General features: G+C 32.9%; 3 protein-coding genes across 3 annotated transcripts; 2 read left to right on the top strand and 1 right to left on the bottom strand.

Moving 5' to 3' along the window:
• The first annotated feature begins 1,289 nt into the window (after window positions 1–1,289).
• Window positions 1,290–2,586, top strand: LOC113520297 (protein Abitram). The gene is made up of 2 exons (XM_026905588.3): window positions 1,290–1,587; window positions 1,790–2,586. Exon 2 carries the CDS (start codon window positions 2,030–2,032, stop codon window positions 2,570–2,572), a length of 543 nt encoding a protein of 180 aa, XP_026761389.2. The 5' UTR covers window positions 1,290–1,587; window positions 1,790–2,029; the 3' UTR covers window positions 2,573–2,586.
• Window positions 2,587–4,981: 2,395 nt separating this feature from the next.
• Window positions 4,982–6,298, top strand: LOC113520440 (aminomethyltransferase, mitochondrial). Its single transcript, XM_026905773.3, has one exon. The coding sequence runs from the start codon at window positions 5,040–5,042 to the stop codon at window positions 6,279–6,281; it is 1,242 nt and encodes a 413-aa protein (XP_026761574.2). The 5' UTR covers window positions 4,982–5,039; the 3' UTR covers window positions 6,282–6,298.
• Window positions 6,288–16,481, bottom strand: LOC113520439 (centrosomal protein of 152 kDa). Its single transcript, XM_026905772.3, has 19 exons — window positions 16,173–16,481; window positions 15,967–16,075; window positions 15,394–15,609; window positions 15,038–15,114; window positions 14,193–14,337; window positions 13,627–13,784; window positions 13,247–13,296; window positions 12,755–12,821; window positions 12,208–12,426; window positions 11,828–11,963; window positions 11,599–11,704; window positions 11,090–11,312; window positions 10,780–10,959; window positions 10,051–10,315; window positions 9,302–9,412; window positions 8,349–8,584; window positions 7,407–7,961; window positions 7,077–7,244; window positions 6,288–6,991 (listed from the first exon to the last, which is right to left on the bottom strand). The coding sequence occupies exons 1-19, from the start codon at window positions 16,290–16,292 to the stop codon at window positions 6,902–6,904; spliced, it is 3,231 nt and encodes a 1,076-aa protein (XP_026761573.2). The 5' UTR covers window positions 16,293–16,481; the 3' UTR covers window positions 6,288–6,901.
• Window positions 16,482–16,730: the final 249 nt, after the last annotated feature.

Here is a 16,730-nt window from a genome sequence, read left to right as displayed (position 1 = left end):
ATTTATGTCCCCCAAATGCCGCCCCCGAAGTACCAATTTGGTTTTTGGGAACAAGAAGAAGTCACACGGGGCCAAATCCGGCGAATAGGGGGGTGTTCGGTCACCGTAATGGAATTTTTACTCAAAAACTCACGGACAACAAGAGAGGTGTGGGCAGGGGCATTGTCGTGGTGAAGAATCCAACGCCCCTCTCGCGCCAATTCTGGACGAACTCGTGCCACACGAGCTTTGAGGCGTCTGAGCACATCGACGTAGAATTTTCCATCAACTGTCTGGCCTGGAGGGACGAATTCTTGATGGACAATCCCCCGAATTTCGAAAAAAACAATCAACATTGTCTTAACATTTGAGCGGGATTTTCTTGATTTTTTTGTTCGTGGTTCCCCGGATGTCTTCCACTCTTTGCTTTGGGATTTTACTGTTCTGAGATCGGCAAAAATTTCACGGCCATTCTTGCCGAGTTTCGAGAGAAACTTGATTACGACGCGCTGCTCTTCAACGGAAGCGGGCTCCATGCCGACGGGGTTTCGTTAAGAGGTAACTTCACAGATGGCGTGACAAGCCAGTTCGCACCGCACGGCGGTCAGACCAGAACTGAAGCATTGTTAGGGACATAAGGAAGGGGTCCTGCGCTTACCTGGCCTCCCCACTCCTCTTTCTCGCATTCCAGAACACTTTTATACGAACTTTCCGGACAGACCTCGTACACAATTAAAATTTCAGTTTGTTATTACAGCAAAATCTTTATTGTAAGAACCAATATTAATTAATTTTTCTAATAGATGTCTATCAAAATTATTATAATTATAATTTATGATCCATAAAACAGTAATTTTGCCAAATTATTAAATTAAAATATTAGGTTAAGAGATAGATTTATAAGAATAGCCCTTCAAAATTGGCCATAGTATCTGGGTACTATGTTTGGTCTATGCTATTTGTTCAGTTGGACGATTATGTAACTGAGAGCCTACTATGAAATGTTTTCCGAAATTTCGGAGCCAAACGAAACAAAAATTTGATGTTAAAATTACATAATACATGTCGTTTGGAAATATTAAAAATGTTAAAATATTGTTCCTTTGGACTTTTATGATAGGATGTATGACGAACGAAATGTTACACTCCATTTATTGGTCCGTTTTTGGTATAAACAAAAACACGAATTTGAGTCCGAAATTTCGGAATTTCATTTCATGGTAGACTGGCGTAGAATCTTAATCTATGTTGTCTGCGGACGCTGACGGTTGCATTCTGTGTCGTGCCACATAAACTAAGAACATGAATTGAAATCTTTGCACATGAACAAAAAAGTGACACATCTTTAGAAATAGTCTTTCTAATCTGTACACAACTAGTTTAATGACTGTCACTTTTGACAGTTACTTAATAATAAAATAAAATTACATTTTTCTTAAAGAAAAGAATTATATTTCATTGCTCTAATAAATTAAAATTTAAATCTATATTCTTTTCATAATTTCTACGTTGTCAGCACAGTAAGGAATGCACACAGATTTGTCACCACATTTGCATACAGATGAATGCAATGTTTTGATTAAAAAGTTAATGGATTGTCATACAGAGGTAAGGTTATAAATTGCATAATAGCTCGAATAAAATAAAACCGTTAAGTACCTAATTAAAATTGACAAAGCTGTTTTTAAACTTGTTTTACATTAAAAATCAAGGAACTATAATATGAGCATGGATAATAAAATTACTAACTTCTACAATAAACATTTATTCTAATATTTGCCATATTTAATGGATTTTTTTTTTATTCCAGCATCCATTTATAAAATTTACGGGTTATTGCAATGATTATGACCGAGAAATGAGAAAGTGTTTGAAAGCTGAAAGACTCAGACGACAAAAAAGCAATTTAGATGAGTCTCGCAAGCGTCACGCTTTAATAAAAGAAAGAATATTAGCACAGGAAAGAGCATCACATTGACATTCAGTATACATACTTACCTGGAATTTATAATATTTTTATGATTACAGTTTCCAATTTTTTTTCGCCAGTATGGAGTTTACAATATTAGATTCAATACCAGACTTAACAAATTTCAAATCTTTCACAGATAGATATTTTAGCAAAAGGTACATATTGAATGTGGATAGAATTAAAAATAATGATATAATGCTAATGTTCCATTCAAACAGAATAACTCTTCTCTCTTTAGCTCCAAGTCATTTCTTCTTTAAAAAGAATGATAATTATAAAATAAATTTTGTAATTGGTAAAATTGATAGACTAAGTAATTCTGTGAAAGGTAAAGGCAAAAAAGGTGGACAATTGCTAACAGCAAAGTCTGTGATTTGTAAAATAGAATACAATGATGGCGAAAGCTTTGATGTACCTTCATGTATGAAAGGAACTTTAATTGAAGTGAATGAAGAGCTAGTGAAACATCCGAAACTGTTAAAGGAAATGCCTGATTCCAATGGTTTTATAGCTATAATTTTATCCAGTATTGCTATTTCTGAAGCAACAAAAAGTGAGTTATTATCTCATGAGGATTATCTTAAAATTATGACAAATGAAAGTAGTAATAATGAAAAATAAAATTTGTAATTGAATTTGTATATTAATTTTCTTATCTACCAGTCCAATACTATTATCATCATTTCAGCCATTATCTGTCCACTACTGGATATAGGCCTCACCCATAGACTGCCATAAGGAATGGTCCTGAGTAGAGAATACAATTCCAGGATTTCGAATGACAAAGGCAATGGGTCGTTACATATGCAGCTATAATAATTATAAATATATATATATATATATTGTATAAATTAAAATAAATAATTAAAAATAATTTTTGAATGGCCACAGATGCAAAAAATAAAATTATCATATTAAATTAATTGTAATACAAGATTTTAATCTTATTTCAACCTTTTACACAAAACATTTATATTACTCGTAATATAGGTGAAGTTTTGGGCAGGTTTTTTTTCCTTATGGCAAGGCAGGGCAGAAGGTTGATGACAATTTTTGTATCTATGGTTATTAAAAAAATATTTTTAATTATTTGTTTCAATTCCATCTAGTGAGAGTTATCCTATACTATGAGGGATTGCCACTCAAGAATTTTTATTCCCCAATAGTTGTCGGTTCTTCGAGTTATGTGACCAGCCCATTGCCACTTTAGCTTGCTTAACCTTTGATCTATATCGGTCACTTTCGTTCTTTTGCGGATATTCTCGTTTCGAATTCTATTATGCAAAGAAACAACGAGCATAGTCATCTCTAATAACCGAGTTATCCTCTAATGGATAAGAGGGCACAGTGGATCTTATGGTAACGATGCCGCAGACGAACTAGCTAGAAGAGATTTAGGAACGAGGGTGGTAGGTATTCATTCCTTCCTCTTACGTTCTCGCAATTTCGAATATGAATTCGTCAAAGATTCGCTGACATACAAAACCAAAGATGGATACAGGCTACTGATTGCAATCATAATTGGCCGTGCCTACGTTGAATTATTGACTATCCAAATGTTTATTACATCTATCCAGATGTAATAAACGTCGAGGAAAAACAATAATAACGGGCCATTGTCCATTAAACAAACATTTATACACCATAGGAGTCACAGACAGCCCTCTATGTCGAGGCTGTTTCGACGCCAAAGAAACGGCTTTTCACGTAATCCTGGAATGTGAAGCTGTGGCCCATCAATGTTTAGAAATCCTCGGAACGGTGAGGTCGCTCCGTGAGGCCTGTGAAGATCCCAGGAAGCTTCTGTGCTTCTGGGCGGAGCTGGGTTGGCTGTACTAGCCATGACTCATACGCACAACGGCCCAAATGAGAGGCTAAGCGCGGAAAAGAGAGCCCAATTTACATTACATTACATAGTCCTCTCCATAGCCCGCTGAGTAATTTGAAGCTCTTGCATACGGATGGGCAATCATGTAGAACCATGTTTTGGTTCCATAAGTTATTAGTTTTTTCTTTAATCAATGCATGTTGCCTACATGCATTGGTTAAAGACCTTCGTCTTCAAACTTTGAAGTATTTTGGATGAAAAGATGTGGCGTAGTTTTTCCAACACTGCCCAGCCGAGTGAGATTCATCGGTTGACCACTCGGTCGAAGGTTTATTTTTTTAGTGGATGATAATAGAATGGTAACCCCGCCTTCGCTAATGGCATATACTAGTGGGGCTCCAGTGAGAGATGATAGATGAGAATGAAAAGGTAGATCAGTTAGCCTATCGTGAAGAATTTACCTGGAATTCAGCACGATGATTTCCAGGGGATCACGTGGCAGTCGACCTGACAAGGTATATTGCTAGCAATGGGATTGTTAGTCCGCATTATTAACAATCCCTTCCCCTTTACTCGGTCGAAGTCGGACAAGTTTTCCCAGGTAAATGTAAATTTTTCACAATGGGCCAACTAGCCTAATATCATCCCCAATTATTATTCTTCACTGGTACTCCATTAATGTAAACTAATAACGGAATTGGGATTGCCATTCCATTTTACCCATTTAAGTTATTATAATCTTCTATTGATATACCATGAGCAGAGGTAGATGTAATATTTCATCATTAGTTATCTATAAGAAAACTAATATCGGATTTAAAATCTTTGTTACTAATTCCGGCTAACTTTCTTTAAAAAATAAACACCGTTAACTTTAGCTAATTTAACAGACACGTCGGTCGCCACCTGTAATAAAATTTGACTAAGGCGAGCATTTTACTTACTATCGATTTACTATTACGGCAATATCTAGTACTAATATCTCTTTGAAATTACAGTCATAAACATATTTTATTTTTAAATAAAGTTTCCGTAAAAGGTTTCTTTGTCTGATTATATTGTGATGGAGACGATGTAAAAATATTATTTTTAACTGACCCTTTAAACTGATGTAATCTGTAATGAGACGTTGTAACAATATTTACAATGCAATATCACTAATTATCAACAAATACGACCTAATGACCCGTACAACTGATAAATCAATTGTTTATTCAGTTACTCTCTTTGCAGCTAAAGTGAACATCGTTACTGATCAAAATGTGTTCAAAAAGTTTAAACGGGGTTTTTCTAGCCAAGAAAATATTTAATTCGAAATATATAACGCTAACCGCATTTAATTTCCGTCCATACAGTGCTAGTGCTAAACAACCATTGCAAACTCCATTATATGACTTACATCAAAAATATGGTGGAAAATTAGTTGATTTTGCTGGATTTTTGTTGCCAGTACAGTATTCAGACCTGAGTGTATCAGCTTCACATTTATTTACTAGAAAAAGTGCATCTATTTTTGACGTATCACACATGCTTCAAACAAATGTTCGTGGTAAAGACTGTATAGCGTGGTTTGAATCCATATGTCCTGTTGATTTGAAGGGTATGGCAGATGGGTCTAGTTCGCTAACAGTATTTTTGAATGATAAAGGAGGAATTATTGATGATTTGATCGTTACTAAAATAAATAACGAATCTTTATACATAGTTTCTAATGCCGGGCGTTTGGAAGTTGACAAGCAGCATATGAGAGAAACTTCGGAATCGTTCAAACAACAGGGCAAGGATGTGAATATAAATTTTTGGGACGTAAGTCAAAGAGCTCTAATCGCTGTACAAGGACCAAAGTCCATTTTTGCATTGCAATCACTTACTGATATTCCACTAAAAGACCTGACATTTATGACTTCTCGTATAGGCTCTGTTGCTGGGGTCGAATGCAGAGTTACTAGATGTGGTTACACGGGCGAAGATGGCGTAGAGATTTCTATACCAGCTGATAAAGCGTTCACTGTTACTGAAGCTTTGCTACAATCTGAAGACGTTAAACTTGCAGGATTAGGGGCGAGAGATTCACTTCGTTTAGAGGCAGGTTTATGCTTATATGGAAATGATATTGATGAAAGCGTAACTCCAGTAGAAGCCAATTTGACTTGGCTGATTCCAAAACCTAGAAGAAAAGAAGCCAATTTTCCAGGAGCAGACATCATATTACGTCAAATAAAAGACGGTGTCAGTAAGAGAAGAGTTGGCATTAGAATGGAAACTGGTGCACCAGCAAGAAAAGACGCAATACTAAAAAACGCGGAAAGTCTAGAGGTGGTTGGTAAAGTGACAAGTGGATGTCCTAGTCCGTACCTCGGCGGCAATGTTGCTATGGGTTATGTTAGTGAAACATTTAAAAAGATTGGCACTAAATTACTGGTTAATATAAGAGGGAAAGATGTTCCGTGTGTTGTGGCCAAAATGCCGTTTGTTCCATCTAATTATTATACAAAAAAATAAAAGTAATTTTCTATAAATAGTGTGTTTATTTAATTTCTAACAGGAAACACAAAATAGCGACAGCCCGATTATTCTATGGCCTATAATTAATTAAACTATAAAATTATGAAAATTAGTTAACATTATATAACAATAATTTGAGCAAGAAAATAATTGACATGTACCTGATACACTAAAACACAGACAATGGAATTAAAAGGAATGTACAAATGTGATTTGAACTTTTGTCATTTATTTAATACTGGTAATTTGTTAGACTATCACAGGTATTTTTATGTAGCATGGAATAGTCTTCTAAAAACGTACTTACTTTACTAATCAATGTAGATACTTATTATAATATAGTAAAATTATTGTACTGTAATCATTGGGGCAATAATGATAAAAAAATATTATGTCATTACTTATATCTAACAAATGCAACACTTTTCCTTTAAAGTATATATATATAATATAGATTGAAAATTTGAAAAATGTTTAAGTACTGCTGCTTGGCCCCTTTTAATCGTTAAAAATAAATATACAAGTCAAAATTACATTAAGCCTTGTGAGGTGGCTGATTGCCCTCCATGAGGACGGGACGGAAATCTTCAGACACAACGCGATGACGACTGGTCGCGTCACTGGTTGTTCAAATTCGGTGCATCTTTAAATCTAGACTGGGCGAGTCGAGCGAAGTCTTCGTTTAGTTTATTCATTTTATCAGTAAACTGTAAATTTTAAATATCATATCAATAAAACATTTGTTTATATTTACACACTTATAATACTTAATTATTAATTAATTCTACTTACATCAAATTGTTGTGATTGTGGATGTTTCCCTTTACTTCTTTCTTCTTGTATCCTACAATTCACATGATAATTTATTTGGTTTTGTAATTTCAAAAATATCTTTCTATATTCATCTTGTATCCGATTTATTTCATTGTTGACATGGGCATCTTTCTTTGATACATAATCCTGGAAAAAAATTAATCATACTTTATAAATATTATTACAATATCATAATGCATAGAATAAGACAAGATTTACTGAGGATAAACATATTTCTGATAATTGAAAAATATCTACAGTGATAATGACATTATGATTGACAAGTAATGATAAGATTATTTCACATACCTTATATGTAAATACAGTTTTCTTAGCATTTTTGTACTTATCTTGTAACATTAAATGTTCTCTTTGTAATTTTTCATATTTCTCATCTAGTTGTGTTTGTTTTGCTTGTAGGTCTGCCAATTTCGTTTTCATGGCATGTCGCTCTTTTGTGCACGATTCCCTTTCATTCTTCAGCACATCTTCTAGTGAGCCAAATCGCGTCGCTCGTTCTTTATATCTTTCCGCTTTCAGTCTCCACTCCACAACATTGTCTTTAGCTTTTTGACATTCCATTTGTAACTCATTATGTTCTTTTATTAGTACTGATATTTCGTTTTCCTTAGATTCGAGTATTTGCGATACCTTGGCTCGTTCCGTAAGTATGAACTCCTTTAACGTCTCCACTTCTTGAGCTTTGCGTTCTAGGAGTTCCTTTAGTTTCGATATTGTGTTGAGATGTTCATTTTCCAATTCCTTGATCCGTCTTGCGCAGTTCATTTCCATTGTTTTCATTTCTAAGGTGAACTTTTCAGCAATTTGGTCCCTTATTACTTTCTCTCTCATCATTAAAGTAGTCTGTAATATATGGACAATTTAAATCACAAATAATTATGGTTTAAAGAATATTCTTTAAGATATTTATTCATATAAAAAATTACGTGCAAACAAGTCTATTTGAATAAAGATAATTTGAATATATACACAACAACTTTAATTAGCGATGCAATGTCACGGATTAACGACCTACTTAAATAGTTAAATCTTTATTAACAACTAACTTTAAAACGAGGTATACGACCTAATTTAAAATTTTATAAGATAAGACGTCTCTTTAATAATTTAAATGTGAGCGGATCATTCAAGATGATCATTATTTACAACCTATAAATAAATAATTTACTCAAGTACGGAATCAAATGTACACACTATGTCACCGCATAATGAATATAAGATTATACGGACCTTAGCAGCAAGTCCACCATCGTCGTCACGGTCGTCACGGTTATCACGGTCGTCATGGTCATCACGGTCGACACGATCACTACAGGCTGTGGGGACGGGGGGCTGTGGTCCATCTGTATTGGTGGCCACGCTGCGCTGCTCAACCAATTTACGAAATCGGTCAACAATGTACTGTTGGAAGAATTCCGCTTTGCCTTTTAGCTCCCGCATCAATTCCTCATTACTCTCCTGAGATGCTGCCAAAAATATTTTGGTTAACATATTCTATAGTAAGGAAGAACTCAAAAAGGGAAAGTTGCAATTTATGTTGAGCAAGCATCAGTTCCTTTTTATCAACATTTTAGGTATGGTCTCCACACAAGAAAATGTCCAGTTGGAAAGCTCTTTCGATGTGCTGACAAAATTTAGTAGGTATTTACATAATTAGATGTTATCTTGGACTTCCATATAACTGGTTATTTGAATAGAATAATTTTGTTTAATTTCGCTACCATTAATATGCGTGTGACTGCCAATACTTGATTAGACTAGATTGACCACCACTATTATTACCAGAAGTTCTACAATCTAATATATTAGCTATCAATTTCCTATTGCTATGACACATGATGGCACGTATCGCAAACGTGCGTGAACAAAATGGCAGTTGGAGATTAATTGCTAAATAGAAGGTTATGGAACTTCTGATAGTAATAATAGTAGTGGTCAATCTTCGAGTGTCGGCAGACATAATAATCAAAGCGGAATTAAACAAAGTAATGCTAATCAAATAAATAAATATAGTAGGGTTGCCGCAAGAGAAATTTTATTAAAATTCAAATATACCTTAATTTTTTACGTCTTAGTATATGTCTATGTATACATTTAAGGACTCCACATGAATAAAAGCAGATTATTTAATTCAGAATGACTTAATTTTTTTGAATTTGATTCTATACTTCAATGTAACTTACCTAATTTAATACTACATTTGCTAAGTTGGTCATCTAGGTACCGAATTTGTTTTATATGTTTTTCACATTGTGCACATGGCTCCATTTCTTTTCGCATAGCACTTTTCTCATCTGAAAGCATATATTACGTTATAAAGCACAGTTCTGCTTAGATTTACCTTAAGCTGGGACTTGATGCAATTTCAGATGGAACTTATTTGATGGCCCCTAAAATATGAATTGCATTTTTTTATACCACTAAGGTGGCACTAAAACATACATACTCGTACATAACATTCGTATGTTTATTATCTAATTACAGTTGGCAAAAAAGTAAAAAAAGTAAATATATCGACACAAAGTTCAAAACATGAAATAATTTTAGCATTAGTTGGAATGATATTTATAAAATACAGATTTTTGCGATTATGCACGTGTGCATATGTATATAAAGTACAATATTCTATTTAATTCGAATCCATTAAAAAAAATTGAGGATTAAAATATGAGGGACTTTAATAAGGGACATAGAAGTTTGAATATTAATTTTAAAAATTTTTGTATATCTGTTTGTTCGGGCATACTCAAAAAAACTGCGTCAAAATTGATGCAGTTATCAAAGTCTAACCTTATATTTAGTCTATGTTTTATCACGATATGTTATCTAGAAGTAGTCTCTTCCATTGGTTTTCCTACTTTTAAATATACGTATAAAAAAACTAAATTATATTATTTGTTTTGTCTATTTTTAAGCTAAAATAGTGTTGTACCTGCAAGATACTTGTTAAGTCTATCAGTGAATTCTTTTTGTTTATCAGTGAACTCTTTTTGTAATTCAGATATTCTTTTGTTAGCTTTGTCTAGTTCTTCCTTGGAATTGTTGAGATCAGATAATAGTTTTCCTGCTTGCTGTTTCTCTTTCTCTATTCTTTCAATGTATTCTTTCTCTTGCGATTTGAAATACTCTTTTTCTTTTTGTATTTTTGTTTGTATATCTTTTAATTCTCTAGTCGCAGCATCCCGGGTACTGCATGCCTGTAATGAAAAGCAGAAATTGTTTTGATATATGCCAGTCCAGAAATTCGCTTTCAGAGGGGATTGTTAAAAATAGAGACTAAAAACACCTTTGCTAACAATATACCCAACCAGGTCGACTTCCATATGGTCCCCCCTGGAAACCAACGTGCTGAATTTCAAGTGTATTTATCACGATGGGCTAACTGACCTGCTTTTTCATTCTTACCTATCATCCCCACTGGTGCCCCGCCAGTGTATACCGTTAGCGCAGGCAGAATCACCATTCCATCATCACCCATTAAAAAAAGTGCTGCAGGCATCCACAGGCGACAGTGACCGTTTGCCATCAGATGGCTCGGCTCTATGCTTGTGTGCCACTATCGTTGTTTAAAAAAAAAATCATGGATGCTTTTACAGGTTACTTTCACTTGCATTTATTCATCTGCAGCAGCTGCAAAGTGAGTTTTTGTTAGCTAAATTACCTGCAGATACAAATTCTTAAGTTCTCCATTCTCTTTGAGGGTTTCTTTAAGCTGCGCACTGTAGCGTTCCAATTCACGTAGCAAGTCCGCGTTCGCTTCTTGCACTATTGACGCGCGGCTCCCTTTCTCCGATTTCAGTTTATCATATTCCATTTCAAGTTCTGTATATTTCAGATCTAGCTGTGGAAAAGAAAATATAATAAACAAATTGTAATAGGTGGGATGGAAACTTGCACGAAATTGATATAGTTCAGGTCTACATATACATTAAATTGCATGATTTAATAGGTACAATATGCAGACTATTTACTTTTTTTAATTCTGCCCTACTCTCTTCCAGTTCTGTTTGTAGCCGCTCATTCTGTTGTTTGTAATTTTCAAGAAGCTCACTATCCGAATTGCTTCCCAACAATTCGAGTTTGTTCTGAAGTACAGCGACATGTGAGTTCAGCTGCATTTCGATACCTTTATGTTCTTCTATCTTAGACCGCAACTCCGATTCTTGTTTACGGTGCTGTTCTAGTTTCTTGTCTCTATAATAATAATAAAATGTTTATCGATTTTATTACATATCTAAAACTTACATACAATCGATACCGTATGTCTTATAGGGATAATTTGAAAGAAAATACATTTAACAAAAACGCCAATTCATCTCCAGCCATTATAGATAGATTTACTATAATTTATCCCAATTTTATTCATATATTTTTTTCATTACATCATCAGCGCTATATAAGACTTATATCTGATATTTGTAACAAAAGTTGTAATAAGATGTGTACTTAGAAAATATAAAACTAAAAAAGTTAATGTTACCTCTTTACAATTTCCTCTTGTAGTGTAGAGAACTTTTGTAGTTGTAATTTGTATCGACTCAGAATTTCTTTCAGTGTTGCTAACCTCCCTGGTGAAGGAGGGTCTCCTACGGTAAAATTTTGTTTACATTTGTCAAGTGATCAATAAATACAATGGCTGAGACCAACACAATAAATGTGCCTCAAATATTATGTCATATAAACAAATCAATAAATAAATATAAACATACCTAAATAATTACCATCAGGTAAGGATTCAGAAAGTATCTGATTGAGCGTTGAACGGTAATTATCATGTTCCTTCTGGTTAGCAGCTAATTTATTTCGACATAGTACCAATTCATGAGCTGTTACTTCTAGTTTAGACTAAAAAAAGAGATATGTTATATTGAGATATATTTAAAATAAATTAAATAACTTGTATGACATTCAAAAGGGAGTGAGTTGTATGTAAAACAACCTATGTGTGTATTTTCTGTAACCAGTGTGTTTGTTGGATACAAATTATGCGAGTACATCTGCATGTATCTATTATTGCTAATAAAGACTATTTATGCTTTGTTCTCTCTGTTTAATATGAAGAACTCGAGAAAAATAGAGTATCACATACCCCTAGTTCCTTGACTTGTTCCCTAGCAGTGTTCCTCTCACCGGTGAGTTGTGATACCCTTTCCTTGAGCCGCGCCGTCTCTCCGCTGACAAGTCTACTCTGCGCTGCTTCCAGCTCACCCGCTAGACGGTTTATAGTAGCTCCTTTTTCAATCAATATCTCTTCTTTTTCTCTATCTCTTTCCATACAGCGCCGTTCTAGAGTTTTTATTTCTTTTTCCTTTCAGATACAAATGGAATACAAGATAGAAATCATTATATTAATATTATTATAAGAATCAATTTAGATCAGGTTAAAATTAAAAAAATAGAGAACTTAAAACTAGAAATGTGGAATATGTTACATAAATCTAAAGTTCACATATTTAAATTTCAGTATGGTTTTTAAGGCATCCAAAAAGTATTGGCTATTACGATTATGAAGTAAAATATATAGAATTCCCAATTTACGCGTTTTAGCTGGTGGAATTTAAAAACCAGTTATGAGTTGAGTTTAAAAACATTTAATAATATATCAATACCTCAAGTTATGATCGGTAGATACTTACTTTTTCTTCAAGTCTGTTTTTGGCTTTTATCAGATCATTTTGTAATCTGTCCATTTCCTCTCTATGTCTGAAATAATGCAAAAAACCTATGTAAATATGAAGTTTATACTAATATGTTTGTAATAGATAAAACCAAAAACTATTCAACCAATCTTATAAATTCTTTCACCTACGGAAAGCTATGTTATCAGAGAGTAACATAGGCTGTATATTATTTTCGAAAATTCTATCTACTTGTTCGAAATTGGGCTGGATCATTAGCATATTATAAAATAGCTATATCTCTTGGCTTTGGCCATGTAAATAAGTAAATAAAGTATCGTATATGCTAAGTTACATAAGCTAAGGACATAACTTATCCATGTACCAAATTTCTTACAAATTCATTAAGTAGTTTTCGTATGAAGGAGTAAAAAATATCCATTAATCTATCTTTACAAACTTTCACATTTAGAATAATAGAATTGAGTGTATTTATTATAAGTTACATACCTGTCTTGCTGTTCTCTGAAGAGTGCATCTGTGTCGTGGGAATGAGCGACCTGTAATTATTATAATTAATTGCCACTATAATTACTAACTGTGTTGTAGTTGACAGTCGAGCCACATGCTTATACTACAAACATTCTATAGGAAATAAGGACTTAATTTTTTGAAGAATTAGGCAGCAAAAAAACTGTATTTAACAGTAAATGGGAATTATTACTGTAATATTGATGTTTTTTTTTTTTTTTAATATTTATTGATTGGAGAAATAGATCATTGGAAGCGCTATATCTAAACAATTTCATTCAATAACACAATAATGGTAAGCAAATTAAATATAATTTGCTCTTTTTTTAGTTTTACTGCAATATACAACTTCAATTTACCTGCATGGTATGTAATTTCTGTTGGACATCTTGTAGGCTAATATTAGCTGACCTTAACTCCATTTTAAGCTGTTCTTTCTCTTGATCACTCTCCACTAATTTTGCTGCGAGGGAATTTACTTGCTGTTCCAGCTCAATCAACTTATGCTTGCTAGATGCTGCAATTTTAAACAAGTGACAAATTTATATAATTGTTTTTTCTAACACAGGGGGCAAATGAGCATGCGGCTCACCTGATGGTAAGTGACTACCGCCGCCCATGATCACCTGTAACACAGTGGCATTGCAGGTGTGCTGCCTGTAATTTACTAGCTGACTCAGCAAATTTTGTTTTGCTTTCTACTAGGCCCATTTGATCTAATCGGGACAAAAGTATTCTATTTGAGGGTTTGTGTAAACATACACATTTATAAAGTCTATTTAAATTCATTAATTCCATTGAGCAGTTTCAGATAATCTCTGATGAACAAACATTGTGATACACAATATGTATATATTAAGTTTTGTATATGTTTATTGTGTCCTTATTGATATGACAGTTATATAGTTTTTATTAATGATTTTACCAAGCAGGTGATGTGCTTCTTGCAGCGACAACTCAACCTTGTCTCGATCACTAACAGCGGCTGCAAGTCTAGCTCGCAGGCTGTCAATCTCATTGTCTAACTTTTCAATTTGACTTGCTAATTGCTGGCATTCCTTCACGCGCATCTGTTTGTTAGGATTAAAAAATGTTAATGTTAGTGACTTATGAAAAAATTAAGAATATAGGTAATAAACTTACTATTAACAAACAGAAAAAAGATAATGATTAGTTACAATTATGAGTACAATATAATAATATCTATATTAAAAGTGAATGTACAAAAGCATATAAATAAATATATAAATGCTATTCATGTATGTCATTCATGATAGCACATTACATATTAGTTTAGACAACACATACAAATTACCAAAAAATACAAACTTTAAAAATGTATTGTTTTATGTATTGTTCTATGGTTATATACTAGCAGGTAGTATAGCGACACTTTATCAAATACAATAACTTTCCAACCAACTTCAAAAGAAGGCTCATAGTTCAACCATTTTTTTTATGTTTGTTACTTAAACTACATCAGTTGGAGACCATTTTGAAATTGAAAAAGGATTACTTACAGATTAATCTGTAAGCATATCCTTTTAGAAAAATTCCAACAAAATTTTATCATAATCAGTTAAGTAGCTTAGTTTTAAATCAAAATAGTGGTTTTACCATAACTGCAGTCAGTTTTTTTGCAGAACACAATTTAACTATTATTATTTTATTGCTTATATATTTTACAATGTACAATTAGTATTAATGGTAGCAGAATTAAACTAAATAATTCCAATCAAATACTAATCTTATTTTTTTAGTACCTCATACCTCATACATAACTTTTAGCTGTTCACTATTCAAATAGTCATGTCTTGCTTCAACATTATTCACACCATTAAGATGACCTGCAAGGAATGACAAAATTTATAAAATTATAAATTCTACTAAGTTTTAATAGTTTCTTTAATGCAATTAATCAGAAAAATGTTTTATTAAACACATTTATTTGGACTCAGGGTTCCATTCATAGTACCACAAACTTAGAGATAAAAGAAATGAAACTATTTTTATTAGAGTAATACTAGATTGATCTGGCTGTTTAAGGTGTTTATCATTGAACATTAAAAATGTGAACAAAACAAAATGTCTTGATAATATATAAATAAGTATTTTCTTTAAATTACCTCTAATATCATGTTGAAAGTAATAGTTTTGTCCATCACCAGCTCCATATGGACTAAATGGGAGCTTTAGAGGGTCTTCTTGATGTCTTATTTGAGCCATATGGTTCTTTGGAGTTTCACAATATAATTTTGGAGAGTCTGGTGTGTGTTGCTCTTTTAGATGGTTCAGAGATTCAATATAGGTAGGAAGCATGCCTGTTCTGGTTTGCTGTGCAGCTTAGAAAATAACAAATAAAATATATTTATTAAAAAATATGCATTAAAGCATGTACGGGGTTCTAATAAGAGGAAACCAATCACAGGGTGTTTTGTTAAAGCTGTTTAAATACGCTTACATAACTGTCTGCTCAGATTATGGTACCTAAATCAATTTTCAACATATTGCATCTGAAAATGGTGCATCTCTACAGCATGAATTTTATAAATTACATTTATATGTAGAGAAATTAACTTTATAAGCTATATATAAAACACGCATCCAATATCGGGGCTTCATTGAGCCGGTAAGCGTTTTCATACCTCTATAAATATATTTAATAACATTTAATAAAATTTTAATACATAAATACTTACTACCATTAGTTTGACCTGCATCCATAGTAAAATTTGCGCTACTATTTACCGAACTCCCTTCATCGTCATCTAAAAGATCATCAAATGCGTTAGCCAACTTATGTTTGAGCTGAAATATAAACACAAAATATTATAGGTTAAAAACATTAAACAAAGTAAATTATTTTTATGAAGAAACATATCAATATAACTAGGCGAACAAGTACCTCTTCATTTCGTCGTTTCTGATCTTCTAGTTCTTCCTGTTCTTCTAAACGGTCTTGGGCACTGTTATTTACGTGTATACTTGGAGCACCTTGAAACAGACTCATTCCTGGGCCCTCCATATTTCAATACTTTCTGGTAAATATTTATATTTAAATATATGTAATATTTCAATTGAATTAAAAAATTAGTTTAAGTTATAAATTTCTAATCAAGTTGATTTCAAGTTTTTCAAATAAAAACAAAATTATAATCTCAACAAACAGAAAAAGAGCCACAGATTAGAGAGACCAATGACATGTCGAACGTCAAAATACAAAATCGGTAGTTGTCTAATAAAATCGTATATTTGGAACAAAAATCTGTTAGACTTTATAACACAAAAACCTATGTAAATGAAACTATGGTTACCTTTCTGTTACTGGGTAGTTACAATAGATGTCAAAATGTTATCTAAATAAAATTGCCTATTTTTTTCTTTGGAAAATGCGTATTCTTATTTTTTCCTAAATATCTTTATAATAAATAACACGGATTGTATTTATTATAAAGAAATCGGT

This window comes from Galleria mellonella, unplaced genomic scaffold (genome assembly GCF_026898425.1).
Source record: "Galleria mellonella isolate WM207_F2 unplaced genomic scaffold, CSIRO_AGI_GalMel_v1 utg40, whole genome shotgun sequence".
In the NCBI taxonomy this organism is placed as follows: domain Eukaryota; kingdom Metazoa; phylum Arthropoda; class Insecta; order Lepidoptera; family Pyralidae; genus Galleria; species Galleria mellonella.
This window is presented reverse-complemented; position numbering and strand designations above follow the sequence as displayed.